The following is a 27,948-nucleotide window of genomic DNA, read 5'->3' as shown; positions in this document are numbered from 1 at the left end:
ACCTTTGCGGCTCCAGAATTTGAGCGATACCGATGTATCGTTTAAGCAGCACGAGGTTTAACAATCCATAACCAGTGTCCTTCCAATAATATATTTTACAATCCCAATGGAAAAAAAAAAAACTCTTGCAAAAGAAAACGATATCACAATCAAATAAATACAAGAAGCCCTCAAATATCAACAATGAGTTCACGCCGTTCCGCAGCATCCGTCCTTCGATACTTTCATCTAAGAAACAACGTTTTCTGTCGTAAAAACACAGACACATGATGTAATATTTATTATTATTTTGAATAGAGTTATACACCTATCCACAAATTCGATAGCAGAATCACTTTTGATATCAAATGTCAGAACATAGGGGCCCCAAAACCGAATCAAACAGCATACTCTTGGAGTGAAATGGGTACAAACCGAAATCAACAGGCAACAGTCTTCCAATTCTCTATCGGTAAAAGTCAGCCGAGATGATTAGACATTGATATGCTCGTATTTCTCTGCCACTGCACCGCCTTTGTTCTTCTGAAATTGAATGTACCTTAGCGTACTGGCAAAAAAAGCATCTGCTGCTGGATCAAGTGTCGTGTTTTCACCACCTGTTGTACTTGTGATCAATTCAATCAAGCCCTGAATTAAATCAGCAGTAATCTGTGAGATCCCCTTCTCGTAGAAGTAGAGATACCTGAAAAGGAAATAAAAACATTAGATATTTCTGATAAATATAAAGGCCAACAGCAATAAAGAAGGATAGCATTAGTAATAGTCGTTACTTGTTTAATATTTCTATATAGAGTAAAACTGATCCGCTGCTCCCTCGAGTTGCACTGGACATTTGTTGCGCAGCATTTGCAATTCTCTGAGCACGTTTCAAGCAAAGCAAGACCCTACACGAAATTGAGAAGCCGTTGTAAGAAAGGAGAGACCCAACTGAAAATAGTAAGGCCGGGTTGAGAATTCTCAAGCCATCGGACATGTAGCGATGAAACAAAGAGATTTTTTTTCTGCCTGGCAAAATATTATTTTTTAGAAAAATCATATGTAAATCTGGGTGGGTAAACCATGTTCAGAAAAATTACTACAAAACTTTAGAAGATTGTGTCCTTGCCATAGATGCCAAGATTGTGCTAACCCACCTCTCTCCATCCCGGATTCTGTCATTTTCATCAAGCCAAAAAAGGTGGGAACATGCATAGACAGCTCTGCATTGATCAGGCTTCTTCAACAGCTTAGCAGAATACTAGAGCGAAAGAGCAAAAAAGGAAAAAGATAAGTTCGTTCTTATAGTATCAAATAATGCAGTGTTTCTTCTACTCTCCTCTGTGTGTGTGTGTCTATACACGCAAATACACCATAGAGTAAAAAAGCAACACAACAAAACTATCTGCTTAATACTATGACAACATACGCTTACCCCTGTGGCCTTGTGTGTTAATGCATCCCTGTTCTCAACGCCAAAGACATGCATTCTTTGAAGTGTCCCTATAATTAGGTGTATGGTGGTTACTTGAGCTTTCGAATCCTGTGGAGGAAATATTCAGGCAAATGGAACAAAATAAGCATGGCATGGATGTTTAAGTTTAACCTGGCAATTTGCTAACAAACAAATTTAATAGCTAACAAAAGGAATAAGACAGGAATCTAGGAAGTTCACCGTGATTTCTTCTTCATATAAAATATAAGCTTGAGTGAAAAATTCATATGCAACAGGTTCTAAATCAGAGTCATTTGCAGCCTGAGAATCAGAAAAAAAGTAGTATGCATAGGTCAGATAAATTAAACTAACTCCATCCAGGACTGAGGACTCCAGGTGATAAACTACCTCAGCACACTGCAGATACAGCCCTAGAGCCAGTTCAGGAACTGGAATGCTGGACAAAGCTTCAATCGTCTATAACAAAATAATAATAAGAGTTCTCATTGGCAAGAATAAGGCAACGCTTCAATTGGATAGAAACTGCAGACTGAAGGGAATTTTTCACTTTGCACGCAGAGAAGATCTCTTCAAACTATTTTAGCAGAAGAAAAATAAATAAATACATGGGGTGATAAGATTTTTGAAGTAAATTATCTCAGAAGGTTTAGTTACCGTCAACTACGAAACGAAGTATGTAAGGTACCGTTTGGTTCATGGTATGAGATATATAGTACACAGATAAAGTAATATTTTGCAATAATAAAATAAATAGAAAATGATAGTTAATATAGTGTTTGATTTAATTGATTTGATTGATTAAATTTGAGATAATATGAAATTACTATTTTGTCATTGTTGAAAATATTAATAGAATATTAATAATATTATTTATTAAGGGTAATATCGTAATTTTATATTATTGATTTGATTGATGTGAGATAAATTATTACGAATTTGATTGATGTGAAATAAATAATTAATAATTTGATTGATCGAGATAAATAATACTTGTACAAAACAAGTGATATGATAGGACTATTTATATTAATACTTACAAGTACTTGAACCAAACAGTACCTAGGAGTCTAATAAAAAACAGTGCACAAAGATTTTGCTGATAGATAAACAAACCAACAGCGGTTTAATCTACAGCCTTATCAACTAACATACCTGCGTCACTATCTGAAATAATTTTTTTGGCATAGCTGAGTCATCTTCCTTGGATACACTATCATCTTGACTTTCCAGTCGCCTTATCAACTGCAGGAGAACAAGTGTAACTCAGGCAGACATCAGATAGCTAAAACAAAAGAGACACCCACACCTGCCCTAAAGAAGCAGCTTCAGGTTTGCACAAAAAACCATTGTGGAAATGATACACACCAATATTCTAACACCAATGAACGTAAAATATACCAAGTATGGTTTACAATTTCTCATTCCTGTTCTACATCTCCAATCATAAACAACTCCAATAAGGTTAATGTTGTCAATATATTACCTGAATGAAGCACCAGGAACAGAGCAAAAGTTTGAGGATCCATGACGTAGCTAATCTTATCAAATAATAATAATTATTCCCAGATTTAGAGTCTGCATCTTGTAGAGCCTTTCGATGGGTTAAATTACACCTAATTGTAAAACTTAATCTGACTGTTTATGCAGGAGTAGATAAATTTAGTTCAGCTTTGTGAGGTTATTGTTCAACACCAGATTGTAATCTTCCACAAGGTTGAAAATGCACCAATTTCTACGCACAATTTCAAAGATACAGTGTATATTCCATGTAGAAGAAAATAATCAACATTATGAGTTTTCACACTCCAAACACACTCCAAAGGGTTAGGAATAGGATATGACGTGTTTTCACACTCCAACACACTCCAATGGGTTAGAACATAATGTGTAATGAACGTCGAACAGCCGCGGTCATAATCTTTGTTCTTGTACCATTGCACACACCAATCCTAAACCATATAATACACAAGGTTCCAAATTTCTTATCATATTTGTGCTAAAAGGATCATGTGTAAAGTATGAACTTATTAAAAAACATGAATTTTTTTTAATACCTTTAAGGTACTAAATATAAGCGGAGGGATGGTAAATGGCAGTCTCTTTGCTCCTCCTGTCAAAATATGTTTCTTCACAATACAGATGATCTGGGAAACAATAAACATTTGAATATCACCAAAATGAAGCAGACCCAGTAGATAAAACCATTTTCCCAACTATTTTAACACATAAAACCATTTTCCCAACTATTTAACACTTGAACTGCAATTCAAATGCCAGTAGGTAAATACAGAACAGTAGGCCACTTTAGGTAGGATAATTCATTAAGTTCATGGCAATTCAGAAACAACAAAAGTTGCTAAAAGAAAGAACATTGCATTTGAAGAAGATGCACATCAATCAAATTGTGGTAAAAAAACTGAGGAGCATCCAACACAATTGAAAATACCCCATAGCTTATGGAATTACATCACGTCAACTAATCTACAAAAGGAGTGTTCTCGTCACACAACAAAGAGAAGGAGCATTCAATCATCAGGTGAGAAATGTCGTTATACCCAAAGGATATGACCTGTTCAACTACTGTATATATGTAACTATGTCGTCCCAAAATAACAGGTATGGAGCATATTGAAGTCACTGGTGTGAAAGGATCAACGATGAAACAGAATTATAAAAAAATGATCACAAAAAGTTTATAATGCAGATAATTTATTTTGTGCTCTGGTATATAAGTTTATATTAAAATGCTCAGATAGTCCACACTTCGAATAAAAATATATATTTATTCTTATATTCTCGTCATATATGTTATATTTAATTTATCAATATTATTACCGTAGACAACTTTCACGTGTGGGTGTAGCGGAGGTGATTTTTTCACTCATTATAACCACCAGGGAGTCACTTGGATTGTTCGGGTTTTGGTTCTCCTTTGGTTCACAGGGTTCGTAGATGGAAAAAATTCAAAGTTTTACTGCCATTGGAAAGATAAATTGGAGCATATATCAATTTGAAGCATAAATTTAAGATCACCTTCAACATCTCTTCTGGATCATCACTGTGCATCATTTGGATAAGACGTGCAACAAAACTCTGCTCCTCTTTGAAATCCTCCTCATCAAGCTGAAGATACAAGGTAAAGAACAAATTTCAGAACAAAAGAGGATGGTAACATCCAAGAGTTGTGTTTCAGCAACCTAAATAAATAACGTAATCAGTTGAGGGGTAATTAATTTAGTAGGTCTTAGTCCCCAGGTTTGAATTACCAATAGTGCAAGCAAGTGTAAAATTAGTTTTTTTAAAAAAACAACCTTAAATAAATACAATTAAAAGCCACATGATATGAAAGATCCATATCACCTCATCATGAAAATCGTTCAAGTCTCTGATGAGCCCCTTAATCAATTCAAACAATGCATCTGCCTATAAGATCAATAACTCCAAGTCAAAAGGCAGTCAAACATCAGTTAACTTAAAGTTAATCGGGGAAACATATACCTTCTCGGCAGTTGAAATGCAAGTCCTGTTTTTCATTATGTTTTGAACAATTACATTTGCCATCTCCTTATTTGTTTGACCATGTAGAAATTCTATGACAAGAGGATAATTTAACAGCTTCAACACAGTATCGATATCTTTATATTTCTCAAGTGGAGCACTTAGAAGAGAAATGATCAGTTTTGTCGCTTTGCTGTCATCAAGCCTTTCTTTTCCTGAAAGTTTCTTTACGCATGCTCCCTGCAGGAAGATGGCAAGGATCCAATCCATAATCTTAAAATACAAACAACTCAAATGTCCAATTCCTGCATAAGTCTCACATTTAAACATCTGAAAACTCATGAAGGGTTCTTTAGGGCATAAATGAAAAGCATAACGGCTTTTTGCAGAGAAGAAGCACTCAATAGGGTAATAAAAAAATTCACATCTCCTCCCATTTCTTCAGTGGAGATAACTGTCCCATTATTCACCAATAATTATCGCTGACTTCTCATGGCACTCAGTAGCAGAATATCAGGTCCTAATTCACTATTCTCACTGAGCTGCTTGCTTTGTTTCTCACTCTTTTTACGCCATTTACTTTTCTATGTATATGGTAGAATCAGTTTCCTACTTTTTTTTTTGTCGTGCAAGTGTCTGAGAACATGAAAATTGCATGATAAAAAAAAGAGAGATATTATGATGCACATGACTTTTGTAAATCAACTGTATGTGACTACAAATATCAATGCTTATGCAAAGGCTATTTAAAAACATTTAGTTAAATTAAATTAGATAATAAAATGATCAGATCAATCACAAGGGGCGACAATAGGAAAAACAGAAAGGTAAGCGGCAAGAAAGAAATAAAAATAACTCAATAACAATAATTTAGAAGAGATCGCTAATTCAAGATTAAAATTAACTTACAAGAATTTGGTCAACATAATCAAGCCGATCAGGATGTACTTGAAGAGTAAATGTCAATAGAGACGCATACAAAGTTACTACTCCAACAATAGGCATATTATCTTGTGCTGCTATCACCTGCATTCAAGAACCAACTTTAAACTTTGAGTGCGAAGAAATTTTCTCCTAGCAAGTCAATTAATAGTGGAATGCTTGTTCAAATGCAACGTGAAAGAAAAAACTTATTATTAAAAAACAATAATGAACTAAGACGTGTATAATGATTAGAAGTACAAGTACTCATCATAATGATTTTTGAGCATTATATTGCATCAAGCTGAACCAGGAAGAAGTTCAAGCAAAAGAAGCATAGTTTATGCTACTCATATGAGCACAAATGTTTACATGAATAAAAAAACTACATGCAAGCAGACAAGAATGGATTGAGCCAAATGAAAATGATTGGCTGCATCTATCCCTGTAATAATTAAGGGCAATTCTCACCAATGTGTTTTCTGACAGAGGTAAACCTCACTATATCCCATAATAATAACTGTAAGACATATCTTGACTAATCTTGTGAATTAATTTTTAAGTCATGATTGGTCCTAGTATCCTCACAAATACGACAAAGTAAGAATTTTTATAATATTCAAAAACATATTCCATTAGGTCTTAAATTTTCGACTTTCGAAAGGAAACTAGGCAGGATACCTTGTCTATAGCATTGTTCAACTTGGCAAACGCTTCTACTTGAAAAAGTTCCGGTAATACCTACAACAAAAACTTCTGAGAACAATATCTCACACTGAATCAAATGAAATTTTCTCAGTTACTTACTTCAACATCAGAAGCAGCATAATTTGAAAGTCTTTCCATTAGCCGAGCAAGAACTGTTTTTACATCAACAGAGGACTGAGAAAAAGCAATCAAGAACGAGCGTAAACTCAGCATGACTTGTGACACGAAAAAGGAGAAATAGAAGACTTAGTTCATGAATTCATAACTTGAAGAATTATAGAGTTCGTTTTATAGTGCAGAAGAATGCATCAACCTGAAGCTGAGGGCAAGCATTCAATAGTGTTTCAAGGGTCTGCAGATGGTAAACGTCGGGAAAGACTTGAATTATGCAATCCATCAAGTAGTATTGGGCAAGCTCATCTTTGCAGTTGACAACCTGAATGCACAACAGAGGTGTATCCATTACATTACTTTCAGAGAAATGGAAACAAATGTTTTAATCCAAGTCACTGGATTACTTGTTCTAAAACTCTGGGAAGCACAATTTCTTTATACATTTCAAGGTCAACACCCTCGATCTGCCCGAGAACATGGAGGTTTTTACCAACCTAATCAAAATGAGAGAAACAGATTAAAGATTCTGCAAGTTAAACCCAAACAACGATTCAAGAAACGTGACAAACGACAGCTTGTTTTTACAAGATCACGAAGCTCACTCCTTTCTTTTTCCCGCTTCTCCCTTTCCCGAGTTGGTCCCTGAAAATAAATAGGGGCAGTGGCAAGACAAGTTAGAAATTATAGAATGCATTAAAAAATTGCACATGAACGAACATAAACCATGCTACATTTTTCAGACTAAGTTTGTTATTTCTTGTTTTACCTGATATTGCATTCGGACCCAAAGTTTGTTCATTTCCGTGAAATTTTGGAGAACAAATTCGACGGCATCAATAACTGTATCGGAATCTCTGTAGAAGACAATAGCCATTTTTGGAATTCATAAGAACAATCACATCATGTGGCATGTGTATTGGAAACGAATACAAATGTGAATATAAAACATGGGAGAAACATAGCATCTATATACATCCATGTATACTCATTAACCACGGTTCTAACACATGTTTCAGAAGTATATGGGATATAAATAATATTTTGTTCATATAAGACAACTGACAATAAGTTACAATAAAAGTACTTAACTTTCCCCTCATTTCTTACATCACTTGACTGGCGGAAATGTTAACACCTCAAATTGCAGTGAAAATACACATATCAACAAGTAAGATATTAATCTACATGAAAGCAAATCGTAATTATAAACAAAATTGTAATCACTTTTGTATCTTGTGCAGTAACTTAGTCTGGCATTCATCTAAATTCAGATAGTACCTCAGGTGGGGTAGAATGCAATCAACAGCAGTTGATGAAAAATCTACGCATAAAATCTAGATGTTCATGGTGTAGGCCACGCATTTCTTTATTGATTCTTATACTTTTTAATACTTGAACATATATTCATGAATACGCAAGATCTTAATAATAACATCATCGTATTACCCTTCATATTCAGAACCAATATCAGGCAATTTGTCTTTACTGACTTGAGAGAGATAACTCCTAAGAAAGAGCCCACGAACAGGGTTCTGGATGCCGCGGCACATTTCTACAAGATCTTTGAGAATATCCTTGGCAGGAGCTTCTTTGGATTTTATGTAAACAGAACCCACAGTACAGAGCAAGTACCTAGGAAACAGAAAATGGCGATAAGTACAAGAACCAATTGCAACACCTCGACATATTTTTCGTTAGATGGCAGATCTTGGAGAGACATAAATACTGATTCATTGTTCAACTCTATGTATTCCTCTATCCGTAGAGTATATTGAATGCACAGAAATGGCTATAACAGAGTGACCAGGTGAACAATAGTTCAAGTAGAGGAAACAGCCTACTTACTTTCAAAGATAATAAATATACACCAAAATGTCACAAGCCCTGAGAAGGCAGGAACCTAGTGCATGGGGTGAGCAATTTCGCAAATGTGTAGTAAAAAATATATACCAATTAACTGGTTGACAATTATAAACACAGATTGCATATCGCATGCACGAGATAGGATAAAATCTTCAACAGTAAAACAATTGATATTGCCTCTTGATGGGAACTTCAGAGGTAAGGAACAAACGCAGACCAACAAATGGAAACAAAAGTAATAAACCATCACTCGCAAAATAAATGCAATCCTTTCCTCTTCCTCGATGAACATGTTTTAGCTTCTAATTAATAAGCAATTGAATCGCATCCAGAAGCAGATTCTAAACAGATTATAATATCACCACCGAAGACCCCAGCAGATGTATAACACTGGAAACAATCCTTACAGTCTAGGCAAAATGTTGCCAGCGTGCTGGACGAGCTCATACAGCTCAACCATTGAGCAGCCACGACTAGTCTCCTCCTTGAAGAAGATCTCTAGTTTCCTCAATTCATCAAATGCCCTCATATCTAATCATGATATAATTTTGAATAACAAAATCTTTAAGATCACGAGAACAAAAAATCGAAGCAAAACCAAACGAATTTAGAATGTCTGTGCTTCGTTCACGTACAAAGCTCATAGTACTTGTGAGGGGAAAGCCTAGAAGTGCGAAGCTCGGACAGCATCTGAGCTGAATACTTGAGAGCATCCTTCAAATTGTTAGAATCCTACAATTGAAAGAACCCAAATGAAATTATATAATTAGGGTTTATCAAAACCGCAAAAACATCGACACAAGCCCACGCCGATGAATACGTAATACAAATATTTTCCAATTATACGTACAAGAGCGCGATGCATGTAGAAAGCATTCTGCTGAATGCCGGCGATCCCAGCAGTCAGCCACTTTTCTTCATCTTCAACTCCGTCTGAAATCATCATCTCTTTGACTCTTGATTTCGGAGGTTTCCGAAGTTATAGTTGGCGTATATTCCCAAGAGCTCAGCAAACCAGAAGCGTTTACAGTGACTGCGAAAAGGCGATCGAAGTTATGGTGTTTTTGGCCAATTTCATTTCACATCCACCGTTCTAATGTGCGACCGTATAGTTGATTTTTGGTTTTTCGAAAACAAAAAATACGGAATTATATTATATTATATTTCTAAAAAACATAAATTTGATATTATATATATATATATATATATATATATATTAAATCCATGTTATGATGAAATATGCATAATTTTTATTTTTATTTTAAAAATACGAACATATAATTATGCTGATTTGGTATATTTAGTCATACAACAAATAGACTAAAAATTCTTCTAGGTTTCTTATTTGATGCGTAGCAAGTATGGTGATGATTGTATTTTTAACATAAAATTTAATTTATCTAGATATTAATAATAATAATAAATTAATTAAATGACACGATTTTTACTGAAAATTGAAAATATCAATTTACTTCTCTTTTCAAGAGCTTCGTCAATGGACTAAAACTGAATTAATAACGAAGCTTCAGATCAGAAATAGATTGTATGTCATCCGACGCGGGCTCCAATGACCGAAAAGGAACTTTAAGAAATTTGATTAATTGAGATAGCTGGAAACAATACTTTTGATTATTTCTTGATTCGAATTCGAAGCGGAGTCGTAGTCTATTTTTGTATTCATTCTAATTCACACAAAATCACAAATAAAATAGATTCATAGGTTTGATATTTATTTAGAACTCATTGGTAAAAGAAATATTCGATCACATAGAGTGTGCGAATATAAAAAAAACACTTCTTCATTTGTGTTACGTGTTGTGGTCCTTCAACATTTCACTTTTCATAATATCTAGGAAATATGATTTTGGTTTGGGAAGTGTCCTAAGCCGCTCGCGAGTTATTAAGAATTTGATTAAATAAAAAATTTGTTCGGTAAGTTTATCGAGCTGATCTCGAGCTCGACGAGTTTGTTGGGTCTCGAGCCTACGATAATAATAGAGATGTAAACGAATCAAGCCGCTCGCAAGCTACTTGGGTTTTAGTATAGTAAAAACTCTTCAGAGATCGTTCATTGTGCATATCGAACAGAGCTCAATCTCGAAAATTTTATCTTGTTTATATTTTACATCGTTCCAAATACAGTGTTTCAATCATTCTCACAATATAAGCAATTGTTGTACTCAAACAAATACATTTTATCTGGTTTCCACTTTCTAAACTAATACATCATTCTCACACACAATGTTTTAATTGTTCTCACAATAATAAGCAATTGTTGTATTTGAGGTAAATTTTTCTTTCTAAACAATTTTTTTTTACATGATCATGTAGTTAAATAATAATTTACTTGTCCACGATAATTAGTAAAACATCCTTTGTAAGAGAGCGTCCAAACAATGACCAAACGAACCTTGGGAAACAAAGCGTGGTTACTGTGCTGATATGTATATATATACACACGCACATTCATACTGTCGTGTATGTAATGAGTTGAGATGATCATTGGTCAGTAGCAGAAGAAAGCGAAGAGGGGGGGGAGGATCTTTAACCCTCCGTCTTCATCGGCCGCTTCTCCAGCTCCGATCGGCTTTGGATCATCAGTCTTGGGAAGTTTTTTGATCGATTCGATGCATCGGTTGTTTGTTTCCTTTCATCTCTCTTTCTCTCGTTCTTATTGATAATTTGTTGGTTCTATTCGGAACTCTTGTTTTTGGATGTAGTGTTCCGACATCGATGCCGTTCTATTGTGTTTGTTTGTTTGAAATCTGCAAAACCCTAATCAAATTTTGTAGGCGGAAGGGAAAACCCTAATTTTACGATCGCTAGCTACATAGCGGTGGCATTGAGTTGTTTGATTTTTGGGAAAATTCAATATCTGGATGGCTGCTGCTTCTAACTCCCCCGCTGCCCCATCTCAATCTCAATCTCAAAATTCTCCTCGGGATCGCCATTTGCGTCGGGCCTCGGCGACTATTGGAGTTCCGTCTCTCCCTGAGAATTCCTCATCTTCTCCTTCGTTGGCGGGTATGGTTGATCAGGAAAAGTTTGCGGCTTCTTCCTTTTCCACGCCTTCGGATTCTTTAGCTTCCCAAAAAGATGGAATACCTGTGGCGGCTACTAGTTCCTTGACCGAGGATGGTTCTTCTTTTCCTGCTGGCGCGGACCCCCGGCCTGAGAACAGTGAGAATGTTGGTGCTACCAAGAAGCCAGCTTGGAACAAGCCTTCTTCCGATGGTACCACAATAGATTTTGGTGCTGTGATGGGAGCAGATTCTTGGCCTGCTCTATCAGAATCTACTCGTGCTTCCCCTAAAATTTCTTCGACTGATTCTCCCAAAGCTATCTTCCATGGATCAGTCGCTCCACTGCAGGTTTCTTATTGTTTCCGTCAGTATTATTTTGTTGTTACACTTTCTTTTGAAGTTTCTTTAACCTTTGGCACATTCGTATGCAATTTTCTGATGTTTGTTGCTTGATGACGTTAAGTTCTTGGGTATAATATAATGTTTTTTCTCGATTTAACATTGGGCATATAAAGGTCCTCTTACTTGTTACAGCTGTTAGAAAGTTTCCCCTGTAAAATTTACCTTTTTTATGTCATATAGAATTCATTAGGCTCTTTTTTTTGGCAGAAAGAAGTTGTTAACGCTAGTATCTCTACCACAAGTTCAGCATCGAACCATGTGGTCCCCAACCGACAGAGATCCATGAAACGAATTGGTGGTGGCTCGAGTCACAGCAGCATTACTTCTAATGGAAGCCCATCTCAGGCGCCACACATACAGAGTTTTGTAGCTGAAGCAGCCCCTTCTAATCCTGGGAAATATGGGGCCTCTGCTGGGGAATCGCCTAGGGACAACATGAATAGGGATACTGGACCAAAAGGGGGATCTTCCAGCGGAAACGAGCTGTACCAGCAGCGTGGTTCTTTTAAGAGGAGCAACAGTGGGCTACAATCTCGAGGGGATGGTTCTTACCATCACAGCCATGGGGGTAGGCGAGACCAAGAACGCGGGAAGCAGGATTGGAGTAATGCTCATCGAAATTATGGCACCAGAGATAACCTTTCACCACGGCAGAGAGTTAGCTCTAGGCCCTTCATACGCAGTCCAGTTTCAAATGCACCTTTTATATCTGTGCCACCTCCCCCCATAGCTGTGCATCCCTTTGTTTCTCCCATTGTTTACCCTGGTGAGGCTAGCTGCTCTTAGAATACCATCTAGCATAGGAAATTTTCATGTCCGCTAATGTTTTGATAAAACATGCAGAAATGTCATCTCCTGTATTTTATATGACTGGGCCTCATCCAGAATCACTAAGACCGATATCTATGGTTCCAATTCCACAAATGTTTTATACCATGACAGATCCTCTCTTGCCTTCCAAGATAGTGAGCCAGATAGATTATTATTTTAGGTATTTTGTTAGTATTGTACTTGATGAGTTATCCTTTCTCAATATTGCTGTCTATTGCTACACGACTAACTTCTTATCTCCGTTTTCCTAATTATTTTTACTCTGCAGTAGTGAGAACTTGGTGAGGGATACTTATTTGCGCCAGAACATGAATGGAGATGGATGGGTTCCTATTAGCCTAATAGCAACATTCAAGAAAGTAAGTTGACCGAACTTCTAAAAAAAGTTGACCAAACTTGTTCCGTACCTTTTTGCTTATGCTGTCCACAAATTTTTTTTTGGGAGTCCAAGAACTGTTTTTTGGCCTACATTACTTAAACTTGAATTGCAGTTTTTGGAGTTGTTTGGATATGCACTTGATGATAAACTGGAGACGTGAGAGTTTTAATGGTCGTTAAAAGAAATGAAAAAAGATTCATGAAGGGAATGGTGTTAAGAGAAAAAACCTTGTGAGTTATGGGATCGAGAATTTGAAATACACCAAAACTTGATTACTAATGCAGAAATTACAGGGAAGGATGGGATTGGAGAAACCTATTTGGCAAAAGGAAGATAGTTCTCTGGAAGTGTGAAAGATATGGCAAACTTTTAATAATCTTATTCTAGTATCTTCTGTCAAAGTTCTGGGCAAGCTAATAACATATCTGTTGGGTGGGCTATGATATCTGGATGTGTATGCCTTTTTCCACTTTTGGCAGTATGGCATTTAAAGCCTTTACTTCGCTTGAACCAAGTATTTGATCTATGATGTAGTTTTTAATAAAGTTGTCGGATGCAATTATAAATTTGGAGAATCTAGCATGTTGGATATATAACAGTACTTCCCCTCTGAAATGCTCTAGACAAGCTAGGTTGCAGATCCTGAGATGTGGTATACAAGCACTGTTGTGACTAATGTTTATCCTTTTGGAAGAAGAGTGCATGGCTGCATTTTGTTTCTTTTTGATTCCGATATGGATCATTTTAACTAGTGGAAATTTTTGGGTGATTATCATTGAATGAGAAAGATTTGGGGTCGACCATGTCAGCTTGTTTAATTGAATGATTGCTGATGTGTCTTGCTTGGCAAGTTTGTTCTAGCTGTTGCCATGAATACCAGTTTATACGATTCTCTTTACAGATTGCAATGCTGACGGACAATATTCAACTCATACTTGATGCTGTACAAACTTCAAATGTGGTGGAAGTGCAGGTGAGCTATTTTCATTGAATCTTTTCAATTACTACTGTTTAATTCCTCGAATCTAGTTCCAGTCGATTTACACATAATTATACTTGTAAGACAAGCAGAAGGTGTGAGGAAATCTGTCCCTATCTAATTCTTCAACTTTGCCACTTTTGGCTCCCTCAAACTTATACTAGGTTTTGGCCTGTTGTAAGCCATATTATGATGTCAGTGGCCATCATGATTGAATCTGATGAAAGACTTATGAGGTCACAAATGAATGGCATGGGATAGCCTGCTGTGAACCACAAGAATCACAATTGACACAGGTTTACGACCCCAAAATCATTTTTAATATCGGCGCAAACAATAAAATAGAGTAGATAGTCCAAATACAGTAAAATAAAGTCACTCAAATGGACTCAATTAACTTGATCTTGAAGTTGGCTAAAGTTGAGCAGCACAAAAATTGCTTCCAGTTGAGTTCACATCAGAATCAGACAACATACGCGGGATATTGTCTCAGCCATTTAAATAATTGTTTTTTTTAAACATGTCTTTGCAGGGTGATAAAGTGAGATGTAAAAATGATTGGAATAAATGGATAATTCCTCCCGTTCTTTATTCTCCGGGTACAAGTCCTCAGGCACTCCATATACCTAGCCAGGATATGATTTCAGCACAAATCAATAATGTTACACTGGATGAAAAAGCAGCCAGATAGAAGCATTTTTTAACTGTCAACATCTGGGAATTGAAGCTATGGCAGTGATCTGGTGCTGCGAGCATCATAAATCCTGTCAAACACGTCTAATGACAAATTTGCAACACTTCATTTTCCTTTTTATCCTCTGTTGCCATGGATCCATGGATTTTTTTTAAAGAATTTGAGAAAGGCTTACAATCAGCTTATGTTGGAAACTCCTTTTCCAACTAAAGATGGTTGTTTTTGATGTGTGATAAGAGCGATGCCTTGAGGCACCTAAACGACGGGGTAAACATCTTGGTGAATTACAAAATATAACTTAATAATGGAGTATTTATCAATAAAAATGGTTTGAAAAATAATACCGGGAAGACAATGGAAACTCTTGCACGAGTTTCTTCCGTCGTATTTCATTTTCTGTTGGAATCGTAGAGTCTTTTGATGTGAACGATGGAACTTTGATTTTCTTCACTTTCGGATGTTTAAATGTACTATTTGGTTTTGATTTCCTCGACTTTTGAGATGACTAGCAGCTGCTTGATTTGATATTCCATGTCGTTGTTTTTTGTGTGTGTGTGTTATGTCCAAGGCTGGTCTGATGGTCTTGCTTTTATGACCAAGTTTGATACAATGAAACGCTGTCTGTGAATTGTTTACTTGAATGTTTTGTCTCGGAGGAGATTCTTCCCCCTCCGAACTTTTTCGGGTCTTCTTCTTCTTGTCCAAATGGTAAAGATGTTCATACATCGTTCAGTTTACATCTCATAGAGATCAGATGTGTAATCAATCTATTTATTTATATGGAAAAGGAGATGGAATACGATTGGAAGTCCAATCGATGACCGTGGCACGACATTCTCATTGCCGCCTGTGCTCCCTTGAATTGAGATCCTCTAGTTCTGAAGTTCTTGTTGAGTTCTTTTTCATAAAATGTACTCCACTTGAATTGCCAGTTTGCCGCTATCATGAAAGCTAAACAATGCTACAATGCAACCAAAACATAATGTTGCCGATTCAAAAAAAAAAAAAAATGCTAGTTGAGACCCATTGCTCACATTTACGCCATACATGGAGTTTAGTTAATACAAAGTATTGAGTTATTTTCTCCGACTTATTTCTTTGCAGAACTAAAGATAAAACAAAAACGGATCATTCGAAACTTGTGACTCAAAAACACATTATTATGGGAACATATATTTTTTGTCGAGAAACAAATATAACGAATGGTCTTAATCCAACGGCATATTATTGATAGCTACATTAATTTAGTACATCGAAGAAACAGCCATAAATTTGATTTGCAACTTGAAGTGGATTTGCTGAATATCATTTCTTATTTCAAAATTTTAGTTAATATTATTTTATAAAAAAAGCAAATATTGAGATCTTTATTTGAATGATTAGTCAAGACTACGTACAAATAGGAACTGATAGGTATTCGTAACCATCTTGTATAATTTTTTATGTGCTATTTGTTTGGGGCGCTCTGGTTGGTGAGTCGCCCATCTGCATGAGGGTAGAGTACCAGTCCAATGTCGACGTGAATTACTGTATTTCTTTTATTTAAATGACCAAAATCGTCAATAAAGGGTAGTACTAGTCCAATGTGGACGTGAACATATCAGTGATTTTTGGCTTTACAAATTCGAAGAAAAAACAGCCAACTAAGAATGTATTTCAATTATCAGGCTCACAAGTGGACGGAAAATGGTATTGTGGAATACTATGCGCTTTTAGTAAGTCGTGATCTCGTGTTGCATGGGAGGAGATTGTCTGGTTCAGATGGCCCTCTCATTCTCTCTGATGGCAACTCTACTCTGCAAACCAGCTCTTCAGGATTGTAAGCATATATATGTTTATAAGTAATGTGTAGAATAATTTGTAGCGTTAATCTTTTCGAGGGTTCTCATTGGGTTCTTGTTTACTTCTTACAAGATTATTTTAGAGTGAATTGATTGATTATAATGTTTTTGATTTGTCTGTGGAGAATGGAGATTGCTGCAGTTTGCATTATACAATAGTGACCTTGGGACGACGCCGGGTATGAAATTTCGTGTGGCCCTTGATACAGGGAGTGATTTATTCTGGGTTCCCTGCAACTTTACGAAATGTCTACAGATGATTCGCCTTATAGTTCTGTATGTTCCCTTCCATGATTCAGTTGATTATTATTTCCGAATGCCACCTTTATGCCTTCTGCTTTTGTGCGTGCATATAAGATGGTTGCTTCAGAAAAAAATTTGTCAGTGGAGGTGTATTCAATATACATGATGTTATTTGTATCACTTTTATTCCTTTTAACTCAGGTATTCTTGAAGATGTCGATTCTTGTAAGAGAATCCACTCTCTACGTAGATTTTATACTAATTTTAGCATATCTAAGGATTCTGAACATGTCAAATTCTTTACTGAAAACTATATTGTTGTATATCTTGGTTCTTCCCCATAAGTTAATGGATATAGTGGTAAATCTTAACTTATTTGACTCGCCATTGCAGGATTTTGGGCTAAGCATATACGATCCAGGTGGGTCGACTACAAGCCAAAATGTAACTTGTAGCAATGACCTATGTATTCGATACATTCACAATAATCATCTATGATCTATGTAAATGCTGAATCGGACCATTCGATTTTTGAAAGAGGTTCACAGAGATGGCAGTTAAACTCTTCTTGATATCAAGACTAATATAACTTTCATTTACTAACCTTTTTTGTTTGTGAATTTGTTGAACTGTCTATCAATGTCTTCTAACAATCTTGCTGCAGAAAACTTCATGGCTGGCTACTACATTGTTTTTGAGAAAAACTTGTCCTTGGTTGGAAGCAATTCGATTTAGAGTTTAGCTTAAAATAGTCAATCCAGTGTCGATCTATGTGCGTATTTCTCGAGCTTGGCTTGAATTCTGGCCTTCATGCGGATTGCGATGCGAGCGACATAAGTGCCTTTCAACCTGAAGATTTAAACAACAGCGTGCCACCATCTGTCTCTGTGAGCTTCCTTGATCACACCACCAATCTGATGAACTGAAGAGCAGTACTGCTCGAAATCTAGTTGTATCACCATTATACATAATCATTACATTTTATATGATTCAAGATCTTTTGATACATATGGTCGTCATAGTTGTTTAATATCCATTCCAGGCCTCTCGACAGATTGGTCTTTAGAATGTAGAAATTCTAATAAAACCACATTTTTATTGATACCTCACCCGTACCAACTTTTGTTGTATATATTAGCTATCTGCCGTGCCGGTCAGATGTTACTTGATTCCTGGTGTTACTGAAACGCAGAGTACTTGCTAGCATGAAGCCTACATTCTCTCTTTTAACTGAGGCGTATGTTAAAGTTTGACTATCGTATAGTTTATATTCATACCCAAGAGCCAAATGAATCATTTTGAGATAAATAAGATTGATTTCGTAATTTTTATATAAACTAAATAGTTAGATTTGATATTTTCCCATAGGATTATATTTGAGTGCTTTTTAAACAGAAGAGCTTTAGAAAATATTCAATCTTGAAAACTAAGATCACATACCCAAATCTCTTGGACCGAGTGAAATGGAGCGCACATGAAAATAGGGCAACTAACTCCAGTCAAGACATACCCTACGACTATTCTCAGCCATGCAAATGCTTTTTCCACTCACAACTCCAACATTTGTAATCCAATTATTGAAGTCCTAATGTGGGCATTTGTCATTCTCTAATTAATATACTAGTTCAATGTGATATTCATACCCAAACAAAAAGAGTAAAACAACAAGTAACAGGGACAAGTGCATACAAATTTCGCTGCTTGTTCATCTTTTCAAACTAATGCATCATTTTTCTGTAAACAATAATATAGTTGATACAAATGCAGATACAAGAGGTGTCGGTTCCAAAGAAATCGATGGCCCGGTTTGCCCCAAGCCGCGCCGCCTCAGATCCTCCCTACCCGCCCAATTCCTGAATTATCCCCTCCTATACAGGGAGCATGTGTAAGTTGGAGAGTCTGTGAAAAGTAAAACAACAGTATCTTATATAAATGGAGGCTGGCATTCTTTCTAGTTTTTTTACTTGGATATTTTACATGTTATACATTACATGTATATCTACGTAGCTCTGTTTTATTTTATACATAGAATTTCATCCATATTTATGCTTTAATATCAACATCATCACATGGCTGCACTACAAACTTGATTTCGTTGTTAATTTGATCTGCAGCCCACTGAATTGTGATAGGAGTGGAATTCTCACCATAATCGCCGACAAACACACAGTAAGACCTTTTAAAAAACCTCCCCTTCCACTGATGCATGTTCCTTGATCTAAATAAAATGTTGATGTATATGTATTTGTATAAATGCAGAAAATGGAGGGTAGAGAATCAAGTGGATGCAGCAGATACGAGTGGTCAGGATCCCCACCGGGAAGAACAGATAATCCTTCGGTTCACGATGCCCATTTCCTTCAAATTCATCATAACTACTTTAATTTCCATTAATTCATGGTGTATTATCAAATTATCAACCCCAAACCACCCCACCCCACCCCTCCAGACAGAGAGAGAGAGAGAGAGAGAGAGAGAGAGACTTTTAAAATCATATTCTCTTTCATATATTTAAAGGCAGTAGATTAAAAGTTGTTTCAAGGAATTGACCAAACCGATCTCAACAAAATTGAAACTTCATTTATCAAGTTTCGTTTTCCTCGTCAAATCCTTGATTCGAACAATCAAGAACATAAGATACTTGTAAATATAGAATATTCAGACGAAAGATGAATCACAAGCACGGCGACAATTACATGCACATGTCAGCAGGATACGGGGAAACAGTCTCAACTCAAAAACTTTATTTACAAAATTTATATCCAGTACGTGGTGCTCGAAACAACATACATAAAGCTGTACAGAGGAATCCTAAAATAAAAACACGAGCGCTTGCAATTCACAGAGAGCAGCATCACAGATCTCTTCTGCACAATGGGCAAGAACCATGTCTTACCAGCCAAGTATCGATGCAAGGTAGATGAAACAAGTGGTGACAATGGGGCAAATTTCGCACGGTCTCCCCTATTTGAAAATCCTGTATAAATTCAAAAGAATAGCTCCAGTTCAGTTCAATTGATCAACATTGGCAACAATGGGATATGGGATTTTATTAAAGAGAGAATTATCTAAACATATTTTGTATTACATCTTCTGCTACTTAGACTTTCCTCATTTCATATCATCATTTCAAACAAAATTTAAAATATTTTAAACTGCTTGTTTTTTCTTGAAAGGAATATGGGGTAAGAATCTATGAAATTGATTCAGATTTTCCTTGATGAAATCCTTTTTATCCAAACATAAGAGCAAAAGAATGAAGAGTACTGGGGACGGAACTAAGGAAACACCTGAAGGCAGACTGAACAAGAGACTCCCTCCCCAGAAGTATCAGCAATGTCGTCTACGGTCATTCTTATCTTTGGGATATTTTTGACAGTCTCTTCCAACAAACCATTTGTCCCACCCATGTCAAAAATGTTTGGGGATTCTTCAAATGTTGCATCAATGGCTAGCATCTGATCAACAAAAGAAACTTATTAGAGTCAAAGAACTCAATTTAACTAGTAAACTGACCATGGCTAATCAAAGTGTCAATTATTATAGCACAGTGAGTTTTTTCGCAAAACAAAAGTCGTGATCAATCTACGTGGCTAATGAGCAGCATAATACCTGACTTTGCACAGCGCTAAGCATAGCAGGACCAATTTGCTCCCGAACAAGTCTACCACTCAGAAGGCTTGCTATCACTTCAATCTGTACAATGCAAATTACCGGTTATAATTTCATTAAATAATAGCATACATTCAAGTAATCTTGAGGAAAGCTCATTGAAATTGAACGCCGTTGATTTTAGCTTTCAAAGGTGTGAGTTGCTTGTAAAGATTTATCGATAAATGATACCGGATATAAGACACATTGAATCCCGGATTCTTCGGACTGCCATAGAAGTAGGGACGATTCAAAGACCTGGAGTGAAAACACAGCCCCTGATATGGCACCAACCGAAGCCCCTCTCACAAATCCACTCTCAGTCTCTTGACCGATCAGTGCTCCAGTCATGGCTCCTAATAACGTACCCACTGTAGATCAAGAAGTAGCTCCTTAAGTACCAAAATATTAAGCAGACAAAAAAAACAGATACCTCTCCTCGGCTGTTCCACAATTCGCGAAAATTCTTAAAACCACAAAAACACAAATCTACATTTAAATCTTGGGAATTTTGCATTCTGGATTGAATTCGGTCTCCTTAGTAATTCCATGACAAGGAAAATTTATAATTTCTTTCACCGATCTTCATGAACTCTATACTTCACATTATTTTTCCTGCTTCCCCTAATGGGTTGAAAGGACCCACTTGGTAGAACTTTCTAAACCTTGAGCATAATACCAAAATCCAAACACATCTACACACAAATGTTAGAAAAAACAAACAAGATTCTGGGAAAACCCGGACCAGAAACACCGAACCCACCTCAGAAAACATACAGAAACAACAGGAATTCGTAGAATAGAATCGAAAATTTTCGGTCTTGACATGCCACTACTCCAATAACGAATTATCATCAATATAATTCAATGAAGCATAGAAAGTTGTGAACCACTGACCTAGGGCAAAGAAAAACGTTAAAATTGCAGAGAAAACATTCCCAACCACGGCAGAAACAGCAAATCGAACGAACTCTTTGATCTTATTCACCAGTGAACCCAGAAAACAAGATTCCGCAGCTGATGACGATGAAGACGGCGGCAAAGAATGACGTGGGTATGCATAAATCTCCATCGACTCATTCATAACACAGTAACAATAACAATAACAATAACAATAACAATAAACAACAAAGATGTCAGTGCTGATCAAATAAAGACAGAATTTACACGTTTTCAAAGGGCTTTGCTGTGTTCTCTAGATTTTATAAACCGGACTTGCCCTCTTCCCATTGAGATTTGATCAGATCAAAAATTTATTTCAGACGACTTGCATTAACTGAATTTTAAATCTTAAATTTATAATCTTTTTTTATTATTATTATTACTATTCAAATATGATTTCCTTCTTGAGCTTCAAAACAATGACGTGGTCTTGAGATCCATTCCATTATTGTGGGTCACACACATCAACAAATACTTTACTAATTATTTTATTAATAATATATTAATTTTATCTCAATTCATTTATATTCGAACAATCCCACATTTTTAATTATTTAGGGAATCAAAAAATGAAATATATTTTTTATTGATTCCTCTGATAGAAAAATGTGTGGAGATTCTAATTTAATCTATGTATAAAAACATTAAGAACATTTTATTACTAAATAAGTCAAAAATAAATAATTCTTATTAATCGAACACAAATAATTATCGTTTTGACCTTTGAAATTATACCTTTGTATTTCAAATAAGAAGTTGGAAAGTGTGTGTTGAAAAATCAGTGAAAAAAGGTTGTGGCAGCTACGTTTGGCAAATGGCACCAAATTGAAAATTCTACAACCAACCAAAATTTCAACTTTTGTTTTTTTTTCTCCTCAGAAGAAGATGAGACTTGTTCCACGCAAATCAAATATGATATTTTAGTTAATTCATTTAGTTTATAATCAAAACGCTCTTACGCAAGATGTTGTTGTCTTTCGAGCAATGTCTCGAAAACACATCAAATAATGATGAATATTGTGAAATAGTTTATTTTTTCAGTTGGCTTCAAACAAATGTACCAACTTTTGATGGTGATTGGAGAATTATTATTCCATGTCATTAATTTTCTCAAAGGAAAATTCAAAAGAAGAAGAAAAATCCAAATCCAAAAATGAAAGCGTGTGAATTAAGGTTCTTATCACAAATGGTCACATGTCCTAACGCTGATTTTTCCGTCCACACATTGGAGTTTTCTCATTAAAAAAAAGGGTACGCGTAATTAACAAGGTTACCTCCAACATTTATTTGTGTGTGTGTGTGTGTGTGTGTGTGTATATAAAAGGTGTGAAATTAATTTATGTCCTACAATGTTTAGGAATATATCTTTTGAGAAAATTATACGCGATTAAATTTATATTTTTGTAGAAGTGATTAATTTATAAATTATGAAAGAAAGAGAAAAATCAAAAGTGAGTAGTGTTTAATAATAAAAATGAAAGCTAAAAATTTTAATGTCGGAATGTTTGACAGGTAAGTGATTCTTATATTAGTTTTTTTTAATAAAATGACAGAAAGACCCTTATAATTATTTTATGTGAATGAATGTAAATGGTAATGTTGAATTAGACAAAAATATGAGGTTAAGAGTGTCAATAAATTTTTTTATTTACCATAATATCATAATATTTTTTAAGAATTATAATCTAGATATGCAAAAACTTGTGTGAGACGGTTTCATGGGTCGTATTTTGTGAGACAAATATCTTATTTGGGTCATTAATGCAAAAGTATTACTTTTTATGCTAAGAACATTATTTTTTTATCATGAATATCGGTAGCGTTGACCCGTCTCACAGATAAATACTCGTGAGACCGTCTCATAAGAGACCTACTCATCTAGATATGATTAACTTTGAAATTTTAATTAAATTAAGAAAAAATCAAAAGCAAAATTTAATATTAAGAAACACCATAACTGGTTTTTAAGTAAAATAAATAATCACAAGCCTCCAAATTTGTTTCACACTTAAAAGTGATTTTAATTTTATATATATATTTAACGGAAAAAAATATATTGTTGAAATAATTTATGATTTAATGTGGGCCAGGCTGCAAGTTATCGGGCCAACATGAACAGACATAGTCAGTTTTAGCTGTGTCCACTTGGTCCACTAAAGGGAAAGCGTCGGCCCAATCAGGTTTCAACCATGTCCTCAAGCAAGGATGGCAACGTGTCTGGGTTGGGCCGGTTTGGTCAAACCCGAGACCCGCCCCACCTTTCTTTTTACCTTCAGTGTCTCGTGAATCCGATAAATTTGGGTTGGACTCATAAAAAATATAATTTTATATTTATTAAATAAAAAATTTAAAAATTAAGGAATCATTATATATGTATGTCTAAATTTATATATTAATAATATTCGAAAAAAAAAAAACAATATTATCACAAGTTAAAAAATATCGACTTATATTCAATCAATAACAAAAAAAATTATAACGATATATTTTCTTATTAAATATGTAATAAAATAAAATAATTTCAATCCAAAATATTATAAACTAAAGTTATACATAAGGTATTAATTCTTTAGTATAAATAATATAATTATATCATTAATAATATATATTTTTAAATATAACGTTTTTTGACGGAATTGACCAGATCTGAGAGTATGGGTCTAAACCCGTGCTGCCAAGTCGGGTTCAATATGAAACCAAACTTAAATTCTACTCACTGTCATCCCTATCCTCGAGTAAGAATTAGTTTTTGTCGAAGTATATCAAATTATAGTATTATACTAAGTAAAATAATAAATTTTTATTTTATTTATTTTTGTTACATGTCAAGATCATGATCCCCACGGGTAGCGTCGACCAACCGGCCCAATTAGCCTTATCACACGTGATTCAGTAACCTTTTTACACAGTGGGCCATGCTATTATTTAAAATATGTTTAATTAAGTATACATATTTTATTAAAAAAAATTAAATCAGTAATTGTGAATTATATCGACATATAAATATATGAATTTACAATATACAACGAATATACCCGGGCTATACAAAATGAGTTCAGCCTAAAACATTAAATCTACTCAAGCAATGAAAATGCACCAGTACTTAATTCACTACGTTCCTAAGGAAAAAATCGGAGAGGTAACATGAATTTTAATATTCGTATCATCGTGGTTGGACTCTTATATATCTTACCAAAAATTGGAATATTACGAGCCTTCCAAATCTCATGCACTATGGTCGAACACTTCCATAATTCTATAAAGAGTAGGTCGATCTTGTGAGACGGTCTCACGAATCTTTATCTGTGAGACGGATCAACCCTACCGATATTCACAATAAAAAGTAATACTTTTAGCACAAAAAGTAATACTTTTTCATGAATTACCAAAATAAGAGATCCATCTCACAAAATACGATCCATCAGACCTGTCTCACACAAGTTTTTGCCTTCTATAAACTGAAAAATAGGAAATAACATTTAAGATAATGGATACCTTATAGGTTGAATTCAAGCGGTACTCAACTCCTAACCGGTAATGCTGAACCCTATCAACGTTAATATTAAATATACGATTGACATTTTTTTTAATATTTACTCAGTATAATGGTGCAACTATAGACGTTCCTCCGAATCAAACATACCTCCACACAGGTACATTTATCGTTTAGTTTAAGCAGGAAATCTCTATAGTTGATGCGCATCTTGACATTAAACCCACTCGATTAAAAGTAATCTCCTTTTTTTCCATATATTGTCCACTCAGAAAACCAACCACTACTGAAATGTACCTAAAATAATTCATTGCGTCACAGACAAAAAATATAAACATAAATACCTATGCATGTGTGTATGTGTATGCAATGACAAAAAATATATATATACATAAAATAGCTATGCATGTGTGTATGTATACATAAGTATCTATGTATTAACGTATGTATATATACACGTGAAGAAAACAACAAAAGATCAAGTCAAATCCAAGGCAGTAGGAGAAAAGATATTATGCAACGCCGAATGGGAACACTAGAATCCAAACAATGTTCTTACAATCTCTACACTGTTCGCCGTACAATTATATATCCAAATGTCACGTCCTCCTCCCTCCTCCACCCAAATAACCAGAACAGGAAAAAAGGGTCCCAACCCTAACAGCTTCATCCCCTCTTCTGACCTCTAAAAACCAACCCACCAATTTTTCAACCCATTTTACCCTTTTAAGCCTTCGGAGAAATGGGATCTCAAAATGGAGCAGTGGATGTCCTCTGGAGAGCTTTCTTTTTGGCATATCGATGATTATCAGCTGCAGCTACGCTCAACTTTTTACATAAATTTAACCAAATTTTATTCGTCAATTATCAAGGTGCCAAACAAAAAAAGTTATAGCTAAGATTAGCAACAAATAGTGGTAAATCGGATGCATACAGTAAAATGGTCAAGCGTGAAAAAGGGAAAAACAAGGGTCCGTGCAAGAATTAGTAATGGGTTTTTAATTTAACTTGATAATTACCTGTTGCTGCTGTTTCTTGAGCCTGGCGTTTTCTTCCAGTAAATGGGCTACTTCAAACTCCAATTCATTCGTGTAAGCCTGTACAGTGGATTGATAAATGCATGCCAGCTTAAGTACTTAATTGTCATAACAAGAAATTAAACTGCGTGCGATGTTTGTTTATGGAAGCTGCCTACGAGAGTAATTGATTTCTTTTTTTGAAGTTTTCCTTTAAAAATGCAATTTTTTCTTACCTGAGAACTGACATCTTAATTAGATATATGACATTATCTCCATGCTGAATACTAAATGTGGTAAACAGAGACTATATATTCTCTCTTTTTCGCATGCAGACTCCATTTATTCCACTAGTGTATATGCATGAACACTTGCAGTTTACAAATATGACCTCGAGTTTTTAATTTTTTTTTTTAAATTTGTGCACTTTAGATCAATCTTCCTTTCTCCTACATGTACTTGTAGGTATAATGCATATGAAATCCAAAGAAAATCATTAAGTTCGTTCATCCTGTTTATTAACTGCATATATATACATACATACATATATATATGTATGTATGTATGTATGTATGTGTGTGTGTGTCAAATAAACCAACAAAATATTGAAAAGAAAAGATGAGACTGTATGTTGAAATAACAAAAAAAAATAGAGTTTGGTGTAAAGAAATAATTAGTAACGATATTTTTCCTGTTTTCTAGCCCTTGAACGAGCAGCAGATTCACGGTTCTTTATCATACGCTTGTGACGGCGGTCGCCGGAGCTTCTCTCCAAATCCGGGAACCTCTTCTTCCCATAACCGGGATTCTGGTCGGGAACCAGACCTTCAAACGGCAAGCTGAGAGGAGACACATGATTTAAGACGTGGCGTCCGCCTGCACGATGATCTTGAGGATGCAAACCAAGTGGGGCTTTGAATCGTTCCTGACCAGAGCTCAAGGAGAGCATAGTAGGCGGCGGAGGAGGAGGAGAGGCGTCCACGGCGGATTGCGGCGGATCATTACTGAAAAAATCCTGAAGAATCACCCCACGAGAGGGATTATTCCCACTCCCAGGGTCGTAGTGGTGAAGCGAAGAAAGGGTGATGTCTTTCCAAATCTCTTCCATAGTTTTGGGCAATCTGGAGTTACCACTATTGGTATCATTTCCAAGAATTGCACAAGAAGAGGGAGATGGAAAGGAGGTTGAGTTTGAAGAGGAAGGAGATGTCCACATTTGGAGAGGCAATGAGATGAAGGGTTCGATATTGGAGGTAATTTTAGGTGGGAATCCATTGATTGTCTTTGGAAAGAGGCAATGCGAGGGAATAGGACACTGGTTTCCTTGTACGGAGAATTGTTGAATTGTCATGTCCATTTTGCCAAACAGAACACGCGTCTCCCCCAAGTCTCTCTTTCTGCATTTTTATTTCACGAGTACTTGTCATCTCTATATATTTTAAGACATGCCTGCATGGTGTAGTAAGCAGATTAATTCTTAGATTTGTCTTTAAATATATGAATGAAATCAGAGTAAGATTTGACCATTTATTCTATGTTTGATTCAGTTAATAGCACATAGTACTGCCGAGTCATGTAGTTTTGGTTATAAACTAATCGAATCAAATACTAATAAAAATTAAAATCGAATTAATTATATTCCAATTCAATCATTTTAATTTTTTTTTGTTCGAGTTTGACTCGAAGTGTTCGAACTTATCCACAAGCTAATCTATTTGAATTATTACTTGAACTTTAAGATACTTTAAGATTCGACAATACTGGTCGGTAAACTCAAAATATTTGAAACACATATATAAATACAATATATGATTAGATTATATTAATAAATTATTAAGACTCGGAATCTATATTAAAATAATTTTAGTTTCGGTTCGATTGAATTCGATAACTTAGAATATAACAAATATTTATCTAA

The 27,948-nt window shown here is 35.4% G+C and overlaps 4 protein-coding genes and 1 long non-coding RNA gene across 7 annotated transcripts; 2 read left to right on the top strand and 3 right to left on the bottom strand.

The window, feature by feature from the left end:
• Positions 1-35: 35 nt before the first annotated feature.
• Positions 36-9,651, bottom strand: LOC142521765 (vacuolar protein sorting-associated protein 35A-like). 3 transcript variants are annotated; one of them, XR_012814381.1, is made up of 23 exons: positions 9,387-9,651; positions 9,172-9,268; positions 8,944-9,067; positions 8,120-8,305; positions 7,440-7,527; positions 7,259-7,315; positions 7,078-7,167; positions 6,873-6,995; positions 6,659-6,733; positions 6,533-6,592; positions 5,840-5,956; positions 4,931-5,170; positions 4,793-4,855; positions 4,466-4,555; positions 3,487-3,576; positions 2,585-2,674; positions 1,820-1,888; positions 1,652-1,732; positions 1,412-1,519; positions 1,134-1,237; positions 771-884; positions 415-682; positions 36-245 (listed from the first exon to the last, which is right to left on the bottom strand). XR_012814381.1 is itself a non-coding variant. In XM_075624956.1 (22 exons), the coding sequence occupies exons 1-22, from the start codon at positions 9,480-9,482 to the stop codon at positions 472-474; spliced, it is 2,373 nt and encodes a 790-aa protein (XP_075481071.1). In that variant the 5' UTR covers positions 9,483-9,651; the 3' UTR covers positions 36-471. The 3 variants fall into 3 exon arrangements, 2 of the variants coding, with proteins under 2 accessions (XP_075481071.1, XP_075481072.1); XM_075624956.1 differs by having other exon boundaries at positions 36-682; XM_075624957.1 differs by lacking the exons at positions 8,120-8,305; positions 8,944-9,067; positions 9,172-9,268; positions 9,387-9,651 and having other exon boundaries at positions 36-682; positions 7,276-7,315; positions 7,440-7,457.
• Positions 9,652-10,943: 1,292 nt separating this feature from the next.
• LOC142521743 (la-related protein 1C-like) lies at positions 10,944-15,331 on the top strand. Its single transcript, XM_075624906.1, has 6 exons — positions 10,944-11,907; positions 12,169-12,727; positions 12,805-12,952; positions 13,061-13,151; positions 14,073-14,144; positions 14,683-15,331. The coding sequence occupies exons 1-6, from the start codon at positions 11,416-11,418 to the stop codon at positions 14,839-14,841; spliced, it is 1,521 nt and encodes a 506-aa protein (XP_075481021.1). The 5' UTR covers positions 10,944-11,415; the 3' UTR covers positions 14,842-15,331.
• Positions 15,332-18,548: 3,217 nt separating this feature from the next.
• On the top strand, positions 18,549-19,485 carry LOC142523378 (uncharacterized). The gene is made up of 3 exons (XR_012814632.1): positions 18,549-18,813; positions 19,043-19,097; positions 19,188-19,485. It is a non-coding gene; the product is annotated as an uncharacterized LOC142523378 (long non-coding RNA).
• A 161-nt stretch (positions 19,486-19,646) lies between these two features.
• On the bottom strand, positions 19,647-21,853 carry LOC142523377 (NEP1-interacting protein-like 1). The gene is made up of 5 exons (XM_075627157.1): positions 21,477-21,853; positions 20,772-20,950; positions 20,541-20,624; positions 20,219-20,386; positions 19,647-19,905 (listed from the first exon to the last, which is right to left on the bottom strand). The coding sequence occupies exons 1-5, from the start codon at positions 21,661-21,663 to the stop codon at positions 19,783-19,785; spliced, it is 741 nt and encodes a 246-aa protein (XP_075483272.1). The 5' UTR covers positions 21,664-21,853; the 3' UTR covers positions 19,647-19,782.
• Positions 21,854-25,387: 3,534 nt separating this feature from the next.
• LOC142522768 (bZIP transcription factor 27-like) lies at positions 25,388-27,472 on the bottom strand. The gene is made up of 3 exons (XM_075626299.1): positions 26,726-27,472; positions 26,034-26,115; positions 25,388-25,842 (listed from the first exon to the last, which is right to left on the bottom strand). Exons 1-3 carry the CDS (start codon positions 27,385-27,387, stop codon positions 25,765-25,767), a joined length of 822 nt encoding a protein of 273 aa, XP_075482414.1. The 5' UTR covers positions 27,388-27,472; the 3' UTR covers positions 25,388-25,764.
• Between the last annotated feature and the right edge of the window lie 476 nt (positions 27,473-27,948).

Source organism: Primulina tabacum, chromosome 13, assembly GCF_025594145.1.
Source record: "Primulina tabacum isolate GXHZ01 chromosome 13, ASM2559414v2, whole genome shotgun sequence".
NCBI lineage: Eukaryota > Viridiplantae > Streptophyta > Magnoliopsida > Lamiales > Gesneriaceae > Primulina > Primulina tabacum.
Note: the sequence above shows the minus strand (reverse complement) of the source record. Positions and strands in the feature narration are given on the sequence as shown.

Bases quoted from the DNA above. Each gene is read 5' to 3' on its own strand.
- LOC142521765 (XM_075624956.1), bottom strand. From the start codon at position 9,482: ATGATGATTTCAGACGGAGTTGAAGATGAAGAAAAGTGGCTGACTGCT. The intron at 8,306-8,943 runs GTAAGGATTGTT...TCTGTTTCCTAG, and splicing joins GGCAACATTTTGCCTAGACT to GTACTTGCTCTGTACTGTGG. The intron at 6,996-7,077 runs GTAATCCAGTGA...TTGTGCATTCAG, and splicing joins TTCCCAGAGTTTTAGAACAA to GTTGTCAACTGCAAAGATGA.
- LOC142521743 (XM_075624906.1), top strand. From the start codon at position 11,416: ATGGCTGCTGCTTCTAACTCCCCCGCTGCCCCATCTCAATCTCAATCT. The intron at 11,908-12,168 runs GTTTCTTATTGT...TTTTTTTGGCAG, and splicing joins GATCAGTCGCTCCACTGCAG to AAAGAAGTTGTTAACGCTAG. The intron at 12,953-13,060 runs GTATTTTGTTAG...TTTACTCTGCAG, and splicing joins CAGATAGATTATTATTTTAG to TAGTGAGAACTTGGTGAGGG.
- LOC142523377 (XM_075627157.1), bottom strand. From the start codon at position 21,663: ATGAATGAGTCGATGGAGATTTATGCATACCCACGTCATTCTTTGCCG. The intron at 20,951-21,476 runs GTCAGTGGTTCA...CTTGATCTACAG, and splicing joins AACGTTTTTCTTTGCCCTAG to TGGGTACGTTATTAGGAGCC. The intron at 20,387-20,540 runs GTATTATGCTGC...TTTGTTGATCAG, and splicing joins TTAGCGCTGTGCAAAGTCAG to ATGCTAGCCATTGATGCAAC.
- LOC142522768 (XM_075626299.1), bottom strand. From the start codon at position 27,387: ATGGACATGACAATTCAACAATTCTCCGTACAAGGAAACCAGTGTCCT. The intron at 26,116-26,725 runs ACAGGAAAAATA...TCAATCCACTGT, and splicing joins GCTCGTTCAAGGGCTAGAAA to ACAGGCTTACACGAATGAAT. The intron at 25,843-26,033 runs GTAATTATCAAG...TTATGTAAAAAG, and splicing joins TCAAGAAACAGCAGCAACAG to TTGAGCGTAGCTGCAGCTGA.